The sequence below is a fragment of the Chelonia mydas genome, chromosome 1 (assembly GCF_015237465.2).
Source record: "Chelonia mydas isolate rCheMyd1 chromosome 1, rCheMyd1.pri.v2, whole genome shotgun sequence".
Taxonomy (NCBI): domain Eukaryota; kingdom Metazoa; phylum Chordata; order Testudines; family Cheloniidae; genus Chelonia; species Chelonia mydas.
The window spans coordinates 22,868,235-22,890,439 of NC_057849.1; the positions used below are offsets into that span (position 1 = coordinate 22,868,235).

The window sequence follows — 22,205 nt, forward strand, 5'->3', positions numbered from 1 at the left end:
GTTTGTTTTGTTTTTGCCTCCTGGCTTTTGGGTCACATTTTCAAGCTTTTCGCTGCACCCATGACAGCTAGAAACTTTTTTTTTTAAAGAAAAAGTGAGAGCTGAGTTTCTCACCTAGTCACATTATTTCATGAGCGGGAGCTTAAGAAAAAAAACAAATATCATAAGACTGCCTATAAAATCACAAGAGTTGTGAATGCTGAGCTCTCAAAGAGACGTAAATTGACCCCTGCAAATATACAGCAAAATATCAACACACAAATCTGCCAGGTGGATTGGAGAAGAGAATTGTGCCCTTAGGGGAGGTTATGTGGCCTAGTAAGTAGGGCCCTAGTGGTCAGGAGACCTGGGTTCTGTTCCCAGCTCTGCCACTGACATGCTGTGTAACCCTGGGTAAATCATTTAACCTCTGTGCCTCAGTTTCTCCATCTGTAAAGGGAAGATGATGATACTCCCTTTGTAAAGCAGTTTTAGGTCTATGGGCTGAAAAGTGTTGTAGAAAGCTAAGTGGTATTATCGTTATTCACTATAAATATATTAGTTTTAGAAAGTATTAAAATGTTACCAGTAATATTCTTATTTTATGTAAATCTAATCTTTTAATGGTGTGGTAAATAATATCAGGACCTAAACTATTAGGACTTGATCCAAAGCCCATTGATGTCCATGGGGAGTCTTTCCACTGACTTCAATGGGCTGGGGCTCAGGCCTTTAATGTACAGAACTGTCTATTTCATTATAAAAGGAAGAACGTAAACTGCATGTCCAGAGAATAGACATGTCATTACTGGAGGATTTCCTGGCTGTGCAGTGACATTAGTTCTGTTCACATCTTCATTTAAAATGCATCTCTTTTCTTTTCTTCCCACGATAGATGAAGTTCTTGGCGAACAGAGAACAGAACCAAAAAAACGCTGCCTTTAATCTGGGGGTGGCCGAAGCAATGAGAAACCACAAGAATGAAAAATCCACAGAATTTCATGTAAGAGCTTTTTGTTTGGTTTTGTTTTTTAAGAAGAATAGTCCCATCCTGGTAACTTTTCTGCCCAAGCTGTGTATTGACTTTCCATTAGTATATATAACATGGAAAGAAACATCAGAAACTGGGTCACCCAAAGCATTAATAGACAAACCCTTTCAGTGTGAGAACTTTCAGCAAGGGAGACTATTAATGCATTTAGCAGTGATGCTCAGATTTTGTTATCATTTAGTCTGACCTGCCTAACACAGGCCTCAGGATGTCACCAGTAATTCCTGTAATGGAAGGAATTATTCTTTCCTGCGATGTAAGTGAACATTATCTAGCACAGCATACTGGAGCACAGTAATAACAATAGTGATAGTGGTTGGGCTACTTGGGGGCATTAGTGAGACCTTTGTCAACATTTTGCCACCATCCAAGGGGAATTTTGGGGTGATTCTCCTGGTTCTGATGGGATTGTCCCCTTTCTGGATACGGCTAATGCATCTCTGCCTGAAATGGTTCTGCAGTGTTCATATTTAAGGAAATGATGCCATGTTTTCATGGTATCGTCTTCTATCTCGTTTCTCCCATCAGATATGAAATGTGTCTCTTTCCTTGCAGAAATCATTTGTTTTTGTTAAACGGCCGCCCAGCCCTCCCCCATACGCCAAGCAAGAGGAGTATTCACAAGACTTGCTGAAGCAAATGGAGGATAAGAAGGAGAAGGAGGCAAAACTAAAGCAGGACAAAGAGCTGATGGATCGCCTGGAACAAGTGCAGCTTGCGGAAGAGTAAGTCTGCCTGTTGTCTCTGCCTAGGATAGGAGATGGGTGTGGTGCTGGTGCGAGTGGGTCCATTCTACACATCTCTTGCCCTTGGCACTAGAGTTAGGACCCAGAGGCAATGGTAGTAAAGCCAGTCTTGTTTAGAGCTGAGTGAAAAATTGATTTTTTGGTTCTGTGGCCAAACCACTTAGTGTCAAACAGAAACTGAATTTTTCATTTTTTCTCACCAAAACAAAAACCAAAGAAAAAATAGTGTTTGGGCTGAAACTGAATGTTTCGAATGTCGATTTGAAATGACATTTGGAAATGGACCATGCCAACATTTCAGATTTTTCTTTTCCGTTTTTTTCCCCAGCTGAAACTGTTCACTGAATTCAATCTGAATTTCATGAATAGCTTTGGTGCCCTGAAAAAGGCATGTTTCAATGAAAGAACTATTTGCACAAAAAATGTTACCTAGTCCTTGTTCTGTTCTGTTTTGAATGCTGGATTGGGACCCCCGTGAGAATGTCATCAGAAATATGATTTTAAAATATTCCTATTGTGTCTCTATCCAGTCTAACCTATCGAATCATTCCACCCACCTACTGGTGTTTAAGCACCTGATGTTACAGGTCAGTTCTACAGTACAGGTCAAAGAGATACATATACAACAACAATCCATTCCGTAAATATCCTTAAAAGTCTACATTCACCAATTCACTCCTATACAATTAGTATGGGGAATGAGGGGAAGCCACTACTGCCTTATATGAAATGGCACAAAGATCAGGATTGTTGACTTCAGAATGACTTGGATTAATCTTGTATGGTAGAAAAGGGGCTTCTTGGGGTAAGGGCTGTTTCTGTGTGTCTTATTCAGTGTCATTGCTAAGGTAGAAGAAAGTAATATTAGGCTCACAAATAAACATAAGGGTCCAGATTCTGATTTCGCTGATGCTGATGTAAATCCATTGACGTCAATGGAGACACTTTTGGTTTTACACTAATGTAATGGCAATCAGAATCTGGCTCAGAGAGTAGTAAAGATGCAGATTTAACAATGTTTGTGTGCAGTGAGTGTAATGCAATATCTCTACAAGCAATTTAGGCAGAATTTATGTGCGTGGGTGTGGAGAGAGAGGCTAATTATGTGGCAGTAGCTTCCATGTTGATTTGAGCCAAAGGTTTTTGTAACCAGAGCTAAAATTCAAGCTGAACCACTATATGGGATTTGAAAAGAAAAATATGTGAAATGGTGAACGAGGACATCGTAACCATGAGGAATCAACTCTGGTTTATTGTGTCTTCCCTGCATCTCATTTATGCATAATTGCAGTACAAGCAGGCACTCTGAGCCAATCAGGGCAATGGGTAGCAGTCATTTCATTCTGTTATAGAATTACTCCAGTTAGCGTTCTCTACAGTAAAATGTTATTGCCTCACCTTCCTATTCTGTATAGTGTTCGCTTCTAAGTAGGTTCTTATCGCCATAGTATCGGCGCGCCTTCCAGCCGTGTATTAAGTGATATAATTATATGTGCAGTGTAACGTCTTGATTTGGTTCGGGTTCAGTTTTGTTGTATGTTGTTTACCTACATGCTACTCTGTGTTTGTATTAGAGAAGGCAGGTGGAAGAAGTGCTCCTTGCATTTGGAGTGGAAGGTAGAGGGAGGTTTGTGATGGTTCTTGGTTCCTAGGGGAGTTCATCCCATGGTCTCGGACTGGCCCTGAGAATGCTCTGTCTCCTACACAGATTAACTTTACTCTTATGGTAGGAAATTCTAGAGGTTCAGCCACTTATGAACTGTTTTTTTGCCTCTTCAAACACAAGGACAATGATTTAACAAACTAGCTGGCTAGGGTTTACTGTATGCGTATCACTGCCCTCTGCCAGATGGAATCAGATCATTTACATTGTGTGTCATAGGCCCTATATTGCTAATAGCCAATGGAGGCTTCCTTTGGATCACATAGTAGGGGATGACTGTGTTTTTGGAGCATGAGGAGGTCTCAGTCCTATTCCTGCTGAATTTAGGAAATTCCAAGCTGCCAAGGTAGGCAGCATCATAGCAACAATCCTAATAATCTGACGTGGCCAGAGATTTGTTGCTATATTATCGCATGGAAGCAAGGGTGATGCACACAGCTCAAGCTCAGTGTCATAAGTTGTCTTACTCTATCATGGAAGTCATCATTATTAATGATTATTATTATAATAATTTTCGAGGAAGCAGAGCCATCTTGGTAAGATAGAGAATCGTGGTAGCTAAATGTTATGGACTGAGCTATACTATTGGCCGATTTGTATTTCACAGGGCATGCCTGGATGAATCGTATTTCTTCAAAATATCACCTCAGTAAAACTCTTGTGACTCTTTTGTATTTTTATTTCTAGGCTAGCTGCCCAAAGAGCTAAATATCTGAAGGGCAAGATGGAAGAAATGCAGTGCTATAAGAGGGCCTTGGATACACAGGTAAAAACTTGTGATTAATAATTATGTGCTCCTCACCAGGCCAGGTCCACTGACCTGATAGTGACAAAGTTTTTAAAATGAAAAAAAAATCCTGTGTTTGATAACTTTCCTACCTATTATGTGGCTAAGTTATGTGTCTTTAAAAACTGGAATGTTTCTCAGAAAGTTGTGGAGAAGGGTGGAGATATACCATATCTGACGTGACATATTAAAAAACTCTATAATGATATAAGCAATAATAAGATCCTCCAAAGTTTTAAGAATTATCCTTCTAGCCAGTATTTTAAAGCTGTTGAGATGGTGAGTCTATTTAACACCTAAAATGAGGTGTAGTTTACAATGTTTCTATTGCTGGCTGAGAAAATAGCCCATCCCCCCTCAAACTAGTTATGTAGAGGTATCTGTTTGGATTGAGTTGAGCTATACAAAGTCATCATGGATTTTTTTTGAGAAATTTTGAATTTCTAGATTGCCACTAGATTCCAAGAGCTTAGGCAGCATTCAGTCCCTGCCCTGAAGATTTTACAGAGTAAATGGACAAAACACACAAAGGGCGGGAGGGGAAACAGAGTCGCAGAGAGGTGAAAGGATTTGCCCAAGGTCACAGAACAGGTCAGTGGCATAGGTGGGAATAGAACGTAGGTGTCCTGACTCCCAGTCCAGTGCCTTATCCAGTACATCATGCTGCCTCCTCCATAAGGTGATATTTAAAAAGGAAAAATATACTTGAATATCAATCCTTCCTGACATTGAACTATAAAATAATCAAGGGAACTGGTAGAATCCTCATTGGTTGTGGCATTTAAATCCAGAATTGAGAAAGTGGATTAGCTGATTTAATAGGTCTTCTCCCATCCCTAGCTTCTGTCGTTCAAAGTTTTCAGAGCCATGTGTGAGGTTAGTTCCATCATGGTAAAATCTTCATATCAACCTCATACAGATAAAGTTGAAGCCGATACAGTTGCCGGTCTGTGAGCCTGACTCAGCAGATCTCATCTTTGGGAAGAGTGATATGACCAATGAGAAGCTTGCAGAAAAAAGGCACCGAGCCCAGGAGTTCTACAAGCACCAGCTGCACTCCGCAGCACAGCAGAAGAGGACGGCTATCCTCAATCAGCTGGTGGAGCAGAGGAGAGAAGCTGACATGCTGCAGAGAGCCAAGAGAGAGTAAGCCTGCAGCTCCATCCAGTACACCATTTCCAATGAAGCCTGGGGAAAATTCAACAGCAGTAACGAAATTGCCTCACAGGGCTCTGGGGTAGGGCAGGAGGGTGCATTTTCTCCTCTTTAAGGCCCCAGTTTAGCAAAGCACTTAAGCACAGGCTTAATTTTAAGCATGTGAATAGTTCCCCTACTGAAGACAATAGGACCACACATATGCTTAACTTTAAGCCTGTGTCTAAGTGCTTTGCTGGATCAGGTCTAAGTGGAGAGACTTGGAGCCTTCTGCTGGGATTGATTCAGTCAGTGCAAGTCCAGAGCTGAACTTTGTGGATTGGGCCCATTTCTGGCTGAACATTTCAGACAAGTGCCTGAATTTGTGGTTAATCTTCTCAGCTGAGCTAGCGGCCTTCATAGGCTCTGCTAAGAGCAGCCAGATCTGCCCAAGGCTGTGTGGGGTTTCTAAGCACCACAGGGTTTCTGGCTCAGATAGTGCTCTCGGTCCATGTGCAATTCATTAACTTTGTCAGAACCTCCAGCAGCTCTGCTGCTGGCAGGGAGAGGGAGTCATATTAGACAGCCCACCATGCTGGGGCTGTGGTTAAAGAAACCCAGGGACAAACTGACAGAGCGGGGGAGTGGGAGATAGATTCATCCATGAATCGTAGGAGAGACCTTTTCAATAACATTTCAGGTGGATTGCAGACAGAGGAGCGCAGTTTGAGAAAATATTCCAGATGAATTTAGCAATGCAGGACGACTGGCAAAAAAGCGCTGGAATGAAAAGGCTGAGGGAAGTTGACGAGAAGCTATTTGAGCGGTAAGATTCCTGAACGCTGAGGGGATTTCCCCTTTCCCGTCTTCCTTTTTTCCCGTTTTTGCTACAGTGCCCATCCTTTCGCCAGTCGCACCTGCTGCAGTGCTTTGCCTTCAGAGCACAGGGAAGTGGCAACCCCATAACTGATCTCAGTACTGCTTCATTCTAGAATGGGTCAGAAGCAAAACCATAGTAACACAGTACAGGCCTTTGTCCCACTGTAGTAGCTGGACCATGTAAGAAGTTTGAGTCCACCACTATCTCCAAGCTAATGGATGTAAGGACCAGATTTCTAAAGGTATTCAGGTGCCTAGAGATACAAATAGGCACCTAGTCATAGAGTTTACGGCCAGAGCGGGATCACTAAATTATCTTGTCGGACCTCCTGTTTGTCACAGGTCACCAGCACCAGAAGCTGGATATGGGTGACAGGGGATGAATCACTTGATGATTTTCTGTTCATTCCCTCTGGGGCACCTGGCATTGGCCACTGTCGGAAGACAGGATATTGGGCCAGACGGATCTTTGTTCTGACCCTTGTATGGCCATTCTTATATTCTTATGTAACACCACCCTGCACCTGCACACTAAACCCAGCAACCAAAATCAGACCAAAGTATCACAGCCCATTGGAGACAAAACTGTTATGTGGCCACAGGCAGAGAACAGGAGTGGCCAAGGTGCACCAGGGCCCTAGGCCCCCAGAATGGCAGGGACTTGATTAAGTGAGATATACCCAGTTAATCCTGGCAAATGACCAGTGCCCCACACAGCAGAAGAAGGTGAAACTCCCCACCCAAAGTCACTGCCAATCGGATTTAGGGCAAGAAAATGTTTGTTTGTATACTCAGCTTGAACAGAATCATAGGATTGGCATTCTTCACTTCCAGGATTTTTATTGTGGATTTGTACTGACATTTTATACTGTCTGTTTTCTGTTTGGGTGGATGGCAAGAAAGCAGGAGATGACAGTTAGTGGAAGGCTAGCCAAAAGAATTGAGTTTTAAAGTGCAATTCTTTCCTATACAAGTAGCTCCATATTAATGGTCTCTCACTGATTTCTGGATCACATTTGCTCAAGTAAAAAGATGTTATTTCAAACGGGCAGCCCTGGAAACTCACCGAGGGCTCTGACAATGAAGCTTGGACTTTTCCATCCTGTGCATCATCACCAAGGCTCTGCAGGTCAAATTATGGCCTAAAACGGTGGTTCTCAACCTTTCCAGACTACTGTACTCCTTTCAGGAGTCTTGATTTGTCTTACCCCAAAGTTACACCTCACTTAAAAACTACTTGCTACAAAATCTGACATAAAAATACAAAAGTGTTACGGCATACTACTAGTGAAAAATAGCTCACTTTCTCATTTTTACCATATAGTCATAAAATAAATCAATTGGAATATAAATATTGCACTTACATTTCAGGGGATTGTATATAGAGCCGTATAACAAGTAATTGCCTGTATGAGATTTTAGTTGTACTGACTTTGCTAGTGCTTTTTATGTAGCCTGTTGTAAAACTAGGCAAATATCTAGATGAGTTGATGTATCCCCGGGAAGACCTCTGTGTGCTCCCAGGGGTATGCATACCTCTGGCTGAGAACCACTGGCCTAAAATACCTGTTGTCAGCTTATGCCCTCAATCTTACCTGTGTTAAACCTTTTGTCTTCAGGTTACTCCTTCAGTAACATCTCTCCAAACCTGCTGAAGGTTAAAATCCTAGTGGGATACCTAGGCCCTTTGATATCCATAGGTTCTCTTCCTATCTTCTCACCTGTCTACTCCGGTTTTCCAAAGGTGGGAATCGTTGCTGCATAAAGTACCAAACAAGGTGGATTTAAAAAGATTTCTGAAAAATGAATAAGTGTAAAGAGCCTAATAAGAGGCATATCTAGGCACTTCAGGTTGTGTTTTAGTGCTCCATTGCCACAGCCCAGGTGGAATGTCTTCATGCCACCTTCTAAAGCACTAAGCATCTCGCAGCCAGTCAGATCTCTGCCATGGCTGGACACTGCTAGCCTTCGAATGCAGTGCAGAGAGGGTGATACCTCCTGCTGCGTGGCTAGTGCATAGAGCAGTGGTTCCCAAACTTTAACAACCTGCGAACGCTCTCCTAAAAATGAATGTTTCCAGGGATATTTCTCCTTGACCTGAGTATAAATGATAAAAGCAGTGATCTAGGAAATATAAAATTTGTTTTGATGACATGCTTATTACACATTATTTATTATTAGTTATTATTTATCATGACAGTATTTTTATTACATTATGAAAACGGCAACACTCTTCCAAGATCTCACTTTCATAGCTTGTATCACTTTGAGTATATTTGCCTATACTAAGACAAGGCTCCTAGGTTTCATCAAGGAGTATCAGATGTGAAACAGCATGAAGGTATTTAAGAAGCCAACTCAAAGAGTTCCTCCTACACAAGCATTCAGGTCTTGAGCAGTGCAGGCAAACAACGCATGTTACAACAAAGCTTAAACTTATTCTTCATAATAATTTTACAAACAATACTAGCTGCCTATTTAATTTTAAAAACAGCAAAAAATATCCACCTCCCTTTCCATTTCTTATAAGGAGTCTTGAAGTTTAAATCTCCTCAGTGTGATAGATATGCTTGCTTTGATCTGCTTAGCTCTTGGAAGTTCAGGGGCTCCGGGCTGCTGGCCCTGTGCTGCCCGGGATCTCTAGGGACAGCTCTGTCCACCATGAGGGAATTTTTTTTCTGCGAACCCCCAGGGGTTCACGAACCCCAGTTTGGGAACCACTGTCATAGAGCGATCCCTTTGTTTACCAGGTCTGTTTTAAGGACTCGCTGACGGGAGCCAGCAATCTTCATTTGGCAAAGACCAACAAAAACTAAGTACATTAGGTGTGTTGTTATTTGCCATAGATGATGTATAAATGGCCTTAGAGGTGCCTTTGAGTTAGTGGGTCTCCTGCGGCCACCTCTTGTGGGCCAGAATCACTCTGCTCTGCCTTGTCCGTTGGGAGCCTTGTATCAAAACTGCTGATCAGACACAGCTCACACACAGAGGGGCACCTCTAGGGCACCCTATACATAAGTGGATTGAGTCTAAAGGGCTCTCTAGATTTACCAAAAGGTTGGCTCCAAAGTCCAGCTTAGTCTGGCCTTCCTTTCATGCCACCTTCCAAACAAACAGGCTCACAGCAGTCAGCTGTGTACTTCATTGATGCCTTCTGCACTGGCTTACTTCCATTGAAGGGCCCAGATCCTGCCTTTCTCAGCCCCCATATGAATAGCTGCAAACTTTACCCTCCAACTGTATTGTACAGGAGGACTCTGTGTGATCCGTGACCCAGACAGAGAACCAGTTGCAACTCTGGCATTAGCAGGTATAATTCCCATTGACTGCAGTGGGGATGACGCTGAATTGGTGCAGCTTATTTCTCTGTTTTCCCTTAGTCAACAACATTTAACACATTTCTCTTTAACTTTAGTGCTGGGGACAAGCTTATGCTACTTGACCAGTGCGAGAGATACCGACGCTGTTTCCAGTGTAAGAGGCGCACGACCAACTGTGGGGAATCCAATGTGTGGTCAGAGTCTAGATACGTTCCAGGATCCCGGTTAATGGTTTAAAGCAAGTTTTCACCCTATTTTTGTTTTCTTCTTGGGGACTTTTCCCCCCCTGAATGTGGTGAGCTATGTCTCAAAGCTCAATGAAAATTGCTCAAAAGATTGTTGCTTTCGGACTTAGGTTTTTATGAGAATTATGTTGAATTAAACAAAGTTCCAAAGTAGTAATTTCCTTGCTTTGGTACCAGATCTGTAGGTTAGTTGAACCGATGGTAAGATCTGGAGGGGCAGAAAGAAGACAGCGTGGGGGGCAGGAGATTGTTACGCTGTCAAGTTGGCACTGAGTGATCAGCAATTGCGACTTCTCTGATCACCATTTAGTACCCTGTAGGAAAGGAGTTGATGGCCTCGGTCCAGTATCTAGGGGACAGCTGCCACTATTTAACACCCTTCTTAGCAATCTCAGCAAAGAGGAAGAACCGAATCAGCATGGAGACTGACCTAATCTCACACCAAATTGTTGTACCTCCTGATCCGAGGGCAGGCCTTGCTGGTAGGGCAGCTTCCACTGCCACTGTCCATGTCGTCATCTATTTGGCTGTCTAGACAATTTTACTCGCCAGGGTTGTCACATAGACTGGTGCTCTTCAAACCATTCAATTCACCTAAACATTGACCGTTGATGCCAGTTAACATTAATCTCTGCTGTGGAGTCTGATAGCGAGAGGCATTCTGAAAGGAAGTTCTGTTACGCTGATAGCCTGCCTGCTATCCCACAAATATTGTGGGTACTAAGTGGAATAAGTATTTCCAGATGAACTGCTTCACCCCTTCGATGTGCTACAGTGCTTGGGTGTGAGGAGCCCTGTGGGCGCTTTGCTGAAATACTAGCTCAAGCAAGCCTTTCAGAAAATCCTAAGCTCCAAGCCTCATTTTGAATACAAGCTCTGCAACTGAGTCCTCTGCTTGTCAGGCACTTGTCCAGCTGGAACTGCTGAATTGGAATCAGACATGTTTAAAGGCTGAGATGCTGAGCCTTAGTGGAGACAGGCCAAGAGCTGAATCACAGCCACGGAGGCAAGTTGAGAAATGTGCTAATTAGGCGAGAGATCAACCAATACTGCCAATTTTCTACAGAACCCAAGAGAATACAAATTGTCCAAACAGTCAGATGCCTGCCCTGACTCGCACTCCAGAGTGCAGCAGTGTTTTCTCTTGCTATTGCTAAAGCCCTTGAGATTTAAAGTCTGATCCTGCAGTATTCCGGCAAAGCTTGTTGAGCTCATCAGGCGTTTTGCAAGGGCTACAGCATTGGGGCCTTACTTCTAGCTCTTCTTCCCCTTCCCAAAACTCACCTTTGATAGAGTGCAATAACTGGTCTGTTACTGACAGCTGTAGGCCCCCCTACCCAGGACATCACCAGCTACACCTTTCTACTGTCTGCACAAACGGTCCCCGAACATGAGCAGGGACAGAGAGTGTTTCTGTACACTGGAACTGTATTATCTTTGAATATTTATACTGCAGTAGTTCCCAACCTTCCTACATAAGACCTCATTGTACTAGATGCCACAGAAATGCTTAGGGAAGATACTGTCCCTACCTCAACTAACTCACTTTAGCAATCTGTGCAATCAGTTAACTAAGGCCTCCAAAAGCCCAGTGAGGTAAATAAGAGAGAGACCCAATGCAGGCCTCCTTTGGGGCAGCAGGGGCTCTTGGACAGCCAATAGCAGTGCTCCATAGTGGGGTAGGACAAGCACTGAAGATTCTCCTATCCAGGTGAAGCTGTAACTAGGCATGTAGGTGGGCAGGGCTGCAGGACTAACAACCTTAAGGTGCCATGGGATATATAATGGTCACATTGTTCTGGTCTAGACAGGTTCTGAGCCCGTGCTCGTCGCCGAGCACTTTCCAATAGGGCATTAACTGCTGTGACTACCCATCTGTCATGTGTTTCTCTGATGCTCTCCACAGGCGGAGAGGTGGCTGGCGCGTTCTGTTTTGGAATTTATTTTTCTATACTGTTAGAAGTTGTGAGGCTCATGGCTTGCTGTCTAATTTGAAAGATGGCAGCTCCAACAGCACAATGCCCCTAATGCACAAGTTCAGTCCTGACTAAGCAAAGAACTTGAACACGTGAGCAGTCCCACTGACATTAATGGGAACCCTCACCTGCTTTGGTGCCCAAGAGAGTAGGTAATACTGCATTCGCTTCCATTTTCAGGTGTAGTCTAATGCCTGGCTTTCACTGACAAATGTCTAGTATGGCATATGCAATGAATTTGAAATACTCTTCAGAAACCATTTGGCATACGTGGGTTTTAAAAGAAGGGATGATGTTGCACTTTTAAAGTAAGCTTTAATTGATTATACAAATGAAACATACGCAGTTCACAAACCTGTCATTGTGTTACAAAAGCACTGCAATCACTTACAGGAGCTGTTTAATGCTCTCTGATAAAATGGCCAGCACATTCAGCTTCTTTGAGGTCTTCATAAAGTAACACTAATTATTACTAAGGCAGTTTACCACAGTTTTACAGACAAAGCAACAATGAAAGAGTTCCATTGGACCTGTACATGGAAAAGCAGAATAATATTGAGATTAACTTGTCATTATAGCACCTGATGACTGGAGGGGAGAATAAAGACAATGAAAAAATCCAGAAGGTATTTTGGGCTGGAAGTGTGCATTGTTTTGGGAGTGCTTTCTTCTCCTGCTGCTTTAGTCACTGACTGAATTCAAAATGTGGTTTATGTTAGCTCATGAGCTGAGTGGGGTGTGAGCATACCACCTGGGGTGTTCGGAACAAGGTATGCAAATAGCTCGAAGTAAAGGACAAAAATCATTAGTGATTTCAGTTCAGATACTGACTCTTGTTTAGAGACGGATACAACCTCCACCCTCCATCCAGGTGGGACGCTGAATGTTTTCCTCCAAAATTTGGGGGTGATCAGCTTGGATTCTGGTGCATGCCCATTTTTACGTCACTGGAGCTGAAAGTAAAGCTTTTATTGAGCCGAATACTGACTGAGAACCTAAGGTTAAACCCTGAGAAGCACAGTAAATCTCACTGCTTGCTGAAACGTGACGTCAGTGGACTCAATGTAGAGGCAGACAGTCTGAATGGCTTAGGCCCTGATCCTGCAAAGACTTACTGTATCCGCTATGAGTAATTGACCCCAACGATGTGAGTGTAAGTTAAGTCTGTGTGTAAAGCCTTGCATGACTGGGAGCTTAAAGCAACTAGAAAGCTCTCAATTTTGGCTTTACACATCAGATGTGTTGCAGGTTTTCATTTTAACTGATATTTTAATTGGGGAAAGAAACTAGAGGTCTTAGCTAATAAGGAAACAAACATTTACATTGCTGAACTGGTTGCAACAGTTCAGAGAAAACTATTTGATTGCTGTGATATCAATGGGGATGCATCATATGTGATCTAACTGGTTCATCGTCGTTCCACATGTCAGCGTTGCTGACTCTTGATATGGTCATGCTGAATTTAATTATGTGATGAGCCTGTTTTCAGCCAACCATGATCTAAGACTTTTTATTTATGCATCAATTAATAACATTTTAAAATAGATCAGATTCTGTTTTCCCTTTTAGTGTGTTAGTCTGAAAATAAACAGATGTGCATCCCTTTGCATTGGCAGTCAGATATGATGAGGCAAGACTTGTATGGTTAAAGCCTGTATTTAACCCAGCAGCAGAAATATAAACTTGACTTAGTGGATATGATGCTTTGGGTGCTGTTTCATGTTACGTAAAAAAAACCTATTACTATTCCCTGAGACCTTTCTTGGCCATATTGGAGCCAGGTAAGGAGAATGTGTTAGGAAAATCAAATATTCTTAAATCTGTGGAGTGTAGGACCCTGATTGTAGTTATGTAGGTTACCGACATTTGATTATATGAACGAATAAATAAGGCTTTAAATAAACAGAACAAACTTACACAAGGTAGGTGAAGTAATATTTTATTGGACCAACGTCTGTTGGTGAAAGAGACAAGCTTTCGAGCTACATAGAGCCATTCTTCAGGTGTGGGAAAGCAGACTGTCACAGCTAAATACAAAGTGGAACAGATTGTTTAACGTAAGTAGTTAACACATATTTTAAGAGACCATTCAAGGCGAAGTGGCCCCATTAACACCTCTCAGTCATAGGACAAAAAACGAGGAAGAATTTCTGGACAAATGCACCATGAGACAAATCATATGCCCCATCTTGTATTTAGCTGTGACACTCTGAGTACCTTTACCAGACCTGAAGAAGAGCTCTGTGCAACTCAAAAACTTGTCTCTTTCACCACAGAAGTTGGTCCAATAAAAGATATTACCTTACCCACGTTGGCTCTCCAATATCCTGGGACCAGCATGGCTACAACAACACTGCAAAGGACAAACTTGGATCTTCAAGTTATCGTCTCTTTAAAAACATCTTCAGGTTGGACTGATATTATTCCCTTTTAGAGGAATTGATAAGGAAAGGATACTCCTCACTAATACATTTAAACTGATTGGTAAGGTCCCAGGATATTAGACACTCAACGTGGAAGGTTTTTGAAAGGCCTTCCTAAACAGCAAACTCCATTGGTTCCAGTGCAGCGACTTCTGATTTCCGCTAGTGTCACCGAAAGGAGACTAGATTGCCAAAACAGTAGTGATGCCGCAGTGCCTTTGATTGCAATTCTTTCTGATTAATAATAAAAATAAAAAAATCACTGCAGCACTCTGTGTGTCAAAGAAATGAAACTTCAGTGACAGTTTTGGCCTCTATCACCATCTCTTTGCAGAAGAGAGGACCCAAGCCAGCTCCTTCGGAGCTATGGTTCCTGTGTGATTTGCAACTTTACAATTCATTCTTTTGATACAGAAGTGAGACAATTTGTTTAGAAGAGAATACTGTTTATGCAACATCACAGGAGTGCTTTAAAGGAAGGTGGAAACTGCGGTGCAGGACTTGTTGGGGGGTAAGCCTTTAGACATATATGTCTCTGTCACTGCACATGTTGGCTCTGGCCTTTTCCCTAGTCAGGTACTTACAAAGTAAAAAGGCAGCTGCAAGTAAGAAAGTGCTTGTTTCCAGATACAGTAAAATTTTGCAGGCCTGAAGATGCATTTATGGCAATGATGGTAACAACCAGGGAATATTAAGGATCAGAATTTTTAAAAAATTATACATCTTGAATGTGCATGGCTGCTTGTGGCCACCTGTAGTTATCGATAGCAAATGACTCATAATCAGTGCTATAGATGAGGGCTCTGACAAAGGCTTCCTTGTCTTCTGGTTCTGGGTACCAGGAAGCGAGATTATGTTTGTAGGCGTAGTCAACAATCTGCAAAGAAAAACAAAACAATAATGAATAGCTCAATCCCTGGTGCTCTTTATCCCCAAGACCTCGTCTACACTATGAAGTTCAGTTGACGTAAGCCACCCTGCGTTGACCTAGTTGTGCCTGTATCTACACTTTAATTTGTCTCACACCGATGGGGCCCCCTTACGGAGACACGGTAACCCCACCTCCCCGAGCAGTGTTGAGCCAGGGTTGATGTACTGAGGTCAACACAGTGCAAGTGTAGACACTGCGTTATCTATGTCGACTCTAAGCCAGCAGCTGTCTCACAATGCCTGACACTGACTGCTGTGGTCACAGTTGTGAACTCAACTGCCCAGAGGTCACAGAAACTGGAAGGCCGCACCACCACCTTAAAACTCTGCAAATATTTGAAATGCTGTTTTCTGATTGTCCGGCTTAGCAAGCACATCTAGCAGCTCTCCACTGTTGTGTGCAACTGCCCAGGTGACCAGGCTCGCTACATGCTCCAGACTTGCTCTGGCCTAAAGTAGATGGGAGATCTTGGATCTCCTGAGCCTGTGGGGAGAAGAGCCTGTGTAGGCATAGCTATGGACAAGATGTAGAAATGTGGACAGCTATGAGCAGCTTACGCAGAGGCTGCAGCAGAGCCATGAGAAAGCGAAGGAAATGCAGCAGGCCTATCAGAAGGCCAGGGTGGCCAACAAGTGATCCAATGCCAAGCTGCAGATCCACTGCTATTTCAAAGAGCTACATGCCATACTTGGTGGAAACCTCACCAGCAGCCCATGGATACCTCCGAGGAGCTTAAGACACAGGCTCATGGCATGCACAGAAATGCGGAGGAGGAGGTGAAGGAGACTGGGGGACATGCAACCAGGGTTCCAGCTATGTTGCGAACCAGGACCTGCTTGAGACTCCACCACAGTCAAGTCAGTGACAGCAGTTGAGCATCAGTGAGCCCAATGCAGAGGAAGGAACCTTGGGTAAGAGTGTAAATGTATTTCCCAGTACCGTGATGTACCCCAATGTAACAGGCCACAGCTATTGACTTTTCATTAGTTTACTCATCCTAGAAGAGGTAGTGGCACAACAAGGAGAAGTAGAGTTGTTAGTTGCTCTTCATTCCCCTGTAGAGTTAGGCGGGGCAGTTTGGGGTTTGTGGAGCAGTTTGTTTACGTACACAGGGATGTCCCTTGAATCCACTTGAGAGATCTCAATGAAACGTTCATGCTGGTACCCTGCAATCCTCTCCTGAAGGTTTCTAGGGATGGAAGCCTTATGTCTTCCTCCGTGGCAGAACATTTTCCCACGCCAGTTGGCGATGACTTCGGCAAGCACCGTTGCAGTCAACAGGCTAGCGGCATACGGGCCCAGGCAACTTCAGGACACCAACAGCAGCTGTGCTGTCCATGCCTTTGTTACCGTGAGGAGTGAGATATCAGCTAAAATCACCACCGCCTGTGGAAATTGGTGCCAGTATTCAATGCCACTGCCCTATACTCATAGTTTCATGCCATCAAGCAATTTCCTTCTTATTTCTCTTGCCCCTGGTGGGCCATGCTCACATAGCTGGTGCTGTGAATGGTGCCGTGCACAAGCACTACAAAGCAGAAATGACAACAAGCATGTCTTTTTAAAACTTTAGGGGAACAAGGGACGGGAGTTCTGAATCTTAATTTTCGCTTTCTGATGTGACTATTCTGACAACCTGTGTGTGTGTTAGGGGTAGCTGCTGCTGTTCCCCCTCCATACCCGCAGGATGCCTGAGCCAGATATGGAGAAGAAAGAAGAGGACTCAGGGTGACATGTTCAGCAAGGTCTGGCAATCCAGCGCTGCATCAGACTGTGAACAGAGGGCCTGGAGGGTGAATACTGCAGGCTGTATGGACAAGGAAAGAGTGGACAGGAGAAAGGCCCAGGAATCCCAGCAGGAAAAGGAGAGGGCGATGCACCAGGACATAATGGGGCTTCTCTGGCAGCAAACACAGATGCTGCAGCTTCTTGTGGACCTACAGATCCAACAGCCACTCCCTTTGCTGTCTGTGGAGAACTCCATTAGAACACCTCCTTACACACAACCCCTTCAGGCATCAGGAGCTGTATCCCTACCTCTGCTACTCCTCATCGGGGGACAGTAAGGCCAACCACAGCTTCACGTGCACTGACCTGTGAGAGCCAAGGTTGCTGTATGTGTGTAGCCAAAATGGACATAAATGCATGACAATGGCACCACCTACAGTGGATTTTCTGACTCCAAAATGATTTCCCATTAATCGATAGCAATCGGATATTGCAAGTTTCCACAGGGCGGTTGCCACTGGTATTTCCACTTCAGTGCAGCTCTCATTGTGGTGTCCCTGCGTTGGAAGGCTGCGGCAAGCATAGAGCCAGGAATGTGGCCTCGCACATCCGAAAGTTCTGCAGCGACTGCTCATCATCCCAAACTTGCCTTATGATGCGATCCCATCTGTTAGTGCTTGTTTCTTGGGCCCAGAAGTGGCGCTTCACTGTCTGCAGCTGCTCTGTGAATGCCACCAACAACCTTGCTTTGGTTTTCACCATATCCCATGAAATCTACCCTCCGTGAAATCATCGTGTTCCCTGCGGATTTGGTTCTGCAAATACCGGAGGATCGTGTGTCCTGTGCTTGGAACACTCATGACAATAGTGCAGAACTGTGCAGATTCCATGCTTCTGTCAGATGGTGGACAGCAAGGAGGGCCATGTAGGTTCATGGTTTTTGGTTTTTTTTAAAAAAGGCACAGAAATTATGGGATAAGGATGACATTACAGGAGGGAGAAAGATGCATGCTGGGACTTTGTCCCCTTGCTCCCAGTCACCCCGCATGACTCATTTTTGCCCCATCATGCATTGCCAAAACTTCCCAAAAGACAGCGCACTGGATGGTGGCGAGTTGCACCCTGGGATACCTACCCAGGAGGAGGGAGATTTCATTACCTGAGTTACACTAAAATGCTGAAGAGAAGACTAACTGTTCAGGACCAGCCAAGACTTCTGTGTTAGAGGCTGCACCACTAGACTGTGAAGCAAGATGTGCTGTTGTATGTTTTGCATGGAAAGTGAGTGGTATTTCCTGCTTCATTTTCAAAAATCTATTACTGATCAGTTGTATACAGCACTTTACAGACTGCCGGATGCTGTCTGGGGGCAACTAAGTATTAACATCCCCATAGTCAGAAAAGGTGAAACTGAGGCATGAGGTAAATTTTCAGAAGTGGTCTCTAAGTTGGGGGTAATATAGACATTAAGGCCAAGTTATTCAACCATGGGTGCCTACATGTACACATAAATCCATATTTAATCACTGGCCATGACTCTTCCCGGAACATTTGCAGCTCCTGTTAAGGATGATGGAACACGCCCTGGGTGCTCAGCACCTCTGAAAATCAGGCCACTTATTTAAGTGCCCACGTTTAGACACCCAAAGGTGACCATAAACTCACTGAAATCAATGGAAAGATTCCAACTTATTTCAGGCATCACTGGATCAGACCCCCAAAGTCTGCAAATGTTGGCCCTGATTTGCAAAGGTGTTGAGCACTCACAGCTCCCATTGACTAAGTGCAGTTGGGGATTATCTATGACTCTGAAAATCCAGCTGTGTGCACCTGAAGATGGGCCACTTTTAACATAAGGGTCTCAACCATTTGCCCAAATACAGAAAGAACCACTGGAAAATCTGGGATGAAACTCAGGAGTTTGCGAGTACTATTGCTTTGCTCAAATCACACAAGAAAGCCACACAACTTAGGACAAGAAACATAGAGCATGGAGCTTTAAACCACCTGGGATTCATTTTCTTAGGATTATTAAAACACGCTTCACTTCAACATCCCGATTCAGTATTTACAATGTCAGTAATTTGGAATGGGCAAGGACGCTTCACCGATGTGTGACGGAGGCTAATTTGGAATTAATGTCAGGCACACTGGGAGCCAAATGGGAGTTACACAGTGTGGGGCTACCTGGAATTGTGATTGGCCCGTGGCACTGAATCAGCTCTGATAAACCTGAATGATCTACTTTATCCCGTGGAAAGTCACGCCCATGTTTCTGGGTCTAATATAGCCAGTGCATTTATGCTGGTAGTCATAACCACATCAAAGATGAGGGCAAGAGAAAAATCCTTGCTAACGTTACGAGAGGTAGAGCTTGGCTTATATATAAACAAAAACTTCACAAGGATACTTGAATTCTTACTTTAACAGCGATTTTGAAGGACACCTCTCTGATGGTACTCAGGGGAGGATAGAGTCTCCCTTCAGCAAGATGCTCCGCCGTGACCTCTTCAGCAATAGACTAGAATGACGAAAAGGCAGGTTATAGGTGATGTTCTCAATCAAGTACAGCATGCGCCCTCTTAAGGCTTTAAAAAGGCAGCGCGTAGCTGAGACTTCAGTTGCTACAAGAGTCAGGAGAAGTCCTTGCAATCAAAAGCAAAACCACCCAAAATTCAAACGTGCATCCGTTTCATTCTGAGCTTGAAAGCGCAGCCCATTCTGCAAAAAAAACCCCCTGTGTGTGACTAGATACCGTTTTTGAAAGAAGTGAGTCCATTTCTGAGAAAAAGTTGGCTATGCCCCCCAAACGTGCCGCTTGGCTGTATGTTATGATATGAAACCAGGCAGTTTTCTAAAAATACAGCCTACAGCAAAGGCTGAGGAAAATGCAAAGTGGCAAAAATGTCTTTGTGAGAGCTGCTGGCGTGGCGGGAACCCTGGCTGCTTGCTTTTCCCTCCACTGATGGGAGCCAGGCATCTCCTGCAGCAGGGGAAAGGCTATGGAATAAATTCAGCTGTTTCCAATATGATCAAAGGCTTTGGGGGATTTTTGGTTTGTTTTGGATTTGTTATTTTTGCCTGTAAGAAAACAAACCCAGGACTCCAGAGGCCATATACCCTAGCCCTCCCCTCAGCTCCCTCCATAGAGGGGAACCAAATGCTGGCTCATGCAGGGGACTTCTGTTGGCACAATGGAAGCTCTGGCATCCTGCTGTGTTGGGAAAGTCTGCAGCCTTTTGCTGAGGAGGTGAAGTTCAGATGATGCACATTGCCCTGCGCCTGTTCCTAGCCAAGGACTTAACTACACTCCTGGGGTTCAACAAGCCTCACTGAAGCTGCTTTTTTATGTTTTAAAAGCACCAGTTAAATATGGATCTGAAACCTCTGCCGTGGTGAGGAAGATCTCGTTGGAGACATGCCGGACCCCGCAGGCAATGACTCCCAGCGCCACTCCGGGGAACACGTAGGCATTATTTCCTTGGCCGGGGAAGAAAGTCTGTCCACTGGCCAGGGTTACTTTAGGGAACGGACTCCCACTTGCAAATATGCCTCGGCCCTGTTGAGAGAGACAGACACACACAGATATTGGAGAGGCAATGTCTACAATTGAGGGGATCCCAGACCCCAGCTCTGGGAGCACAGTGACTGTGGTTGCAAATTCACTGATCATTCAGCAACAGCTCCACCACCGATCTCACCATTATGATCTGACTGCTGATTAAACTGACATACAGTTTGTTTGCCAAGGGGAAAGAGCCATGTAGCATTTAGTTTCTATTTGGCCTGGTAAAATAGACAGACAAAGTCTCATTCTAACCTATTTATCTAGATACATACATGGCTCCTATCAACACAGTGTCCTGTGATGCAGGAAAATATTCCCATTTTACAGAGGGGAAGGAGATGCAGAGAGATATTTAGGCCCAGATCCTCAAAGATATTTAGGCTTAACTTCCACTGAAATCAATGGAAGTTAGGAGTCTAAATACCTTTGAAGATCTGGGCCTAAATGACTTACCCAAGGTCCCCCAGAAAGGTTGAGGTAGACTTGAATCCAGATCTCCTGAGTTCCAGTCCAGTGCCTTACCCACTCTCTTTCCCCTTGCCTGATCCAAATCCCAAAGTTACCTCCCATGAATACCTGAGCTAGGGCCCTCATGCATTTGAGGAGCTCACTGAGGAGCACAGCTCTGATGGGCCAGCCTGAGAAGGGAGTTTGGGGTGGGAGCAGGGCCTCCCTCCTCTCCACCTAATAAAAAGATACAACCCCAGTAAGGTTGTGTAGCTGGGCCCTGGATCGGAGGAGGGTGTCTGCATCAGGAACGCCCCCTTCAACAAATCACCACCATTAACGCTAAAGGTATGTCTCCACTGTGCCAGTGTAGATGCGTCCTACATCAAAGGGGGAAGTTGCCCCATGGGGCTGATCAACTGCAAGAGCCCTGCAGACTGCCATTTTACTAGACATGAGACATATGTCAGTGGGGCTCTGCCAGGAGGTTACATTTATCTATGACCCACCAAAGAGCCCTCTGATCACTGTAGCACATAGAGAGGTTGCTCTGTGTGTTAAGTCTCTTTGGCTGTTCCACTCAGCTGCTGTGTTGGGAGAGACAGTCGCACATTTACCTCTGTTAGGTGATAGCACTGCTCAGCTGTGCACTCTGCTTTACTCGTGGGGTTACTCAGGGCAAATACGATGGGCCTGTCATTGAAAGCCGCCATGTCCTTCAAAATCTTCTCCGTGAACGCACCTGCGATGGCAGCTACACCTAAGAAGTGAACAGTTAATTCCTGATTCACTCTGTGACTTCCAATGGATCGGGCCCATGTTTCCTTAAACCTCAGCTCTTGTTAGTGCTCAGTAAATTGAACTGTGTGACTGAGGGAGAAGGCCACCCCTTTCCAGAGACCCCATGAAAGTCAGATTTACAGTGACAAAACCACCTTCAGGATCAGCAAACAGCCCAAACCAAGTGTTTCTCTGGGTTGGCTTTGTGGTGATGCTCAGCATTATCCTTCAGGAGATCTGGCACTGGTAACTGCAACCAGCCTCTTGCTCTGCTGGTCAATTGGGGATAAAGAGGGCCCTACCAAATTCACAGTCATGAAAAATGCATCACGGACCATGAAATCTGGTCTCCCACTGTGAAATCTGGTCTTTTGTGTGCTTTTACCCTCTACTATACAGATTTCATGGGGGAGACCAGCGTTGCTCAAATTTGGGGGTTCTGACCCGAAAGGGAGTTGCATGGGGGTTGTGGTATTGCCCTCCTTACTTCTGTGCTGCCCTCAGAGTGGGGTGGCTGGAGAGTGGCGGCTGCGGACTGAGGGCCCAGC

At 44.4% G+C, this 22,205-nt stretch overlaps 2 protein-coding genes across 3 annotated transcripts in view; one reads left to right on the top strand and one right to left on the bottom strand.

Annotated features, from left to right (window-relative positions):
• The window catches only part of CCDC81 (coiled-coil domain containing 81), a 33,230-nt gene extending 20,624 nt beyond the window's left edge, over positions 1–12,606 (top strand). Inside the window, exons 10-15 of the mRNA XM_007060602.4 lie at positions 875–982; positions 1,586–1,755; positions 4,127–4,205; positions 5,146–5,372; positions 6,061–6,186; positions 9,655–12,606. Of these exons, the coding sequence (XP_007060664.2) occupies positions 875–982; positions 1,586–1,755; positions 4,127–4,205; positions 5,146–5,372; positions 6,061–6,186; positions 9,655–9,796 (852 nt within the window). The 3' untranslated portion in view covers positions 9,797–12,606. The remainder of the gene's footprint in view (positions 1–874; positions 983–1,585; positions 1,756–4,126; positions 4,206–5,145; positions 5,373–6,060; positions 6,187–9,654) is intronic.
• ME3 (malic enzyme 3) overlaps positions 12,079–22,205 on the bottom strand; it is a 182,645-nt gene continuing 172,518 nt past the window's right edge. For both annotated transcript variants that reach the window (XM_037889417.2, XM_037889425.2), the window contains exons 11-14: positions 21,495–21,637; positions 20,248–20,421; positions 19,285–19,383; positions 12,079–15,080 (exon numbers count right to left, since the gene is read on the bottom strand). In XM_037889417.2, the coding sequence (XP_037745345.1) occupies positions 14,919–15,080; positions 19,285–19,383; positions 20,248–20,421; positions 21,495–21,637 (578 nt within the window). In that variant the 3' untranslated portion in view covers positions 12,079–14,918. The remainder of the gene's footprint in view (positions 15,081–19,284; positions 19,384–20,247; positions 20,422–21,494; positions 21,638–22,205) is intronic.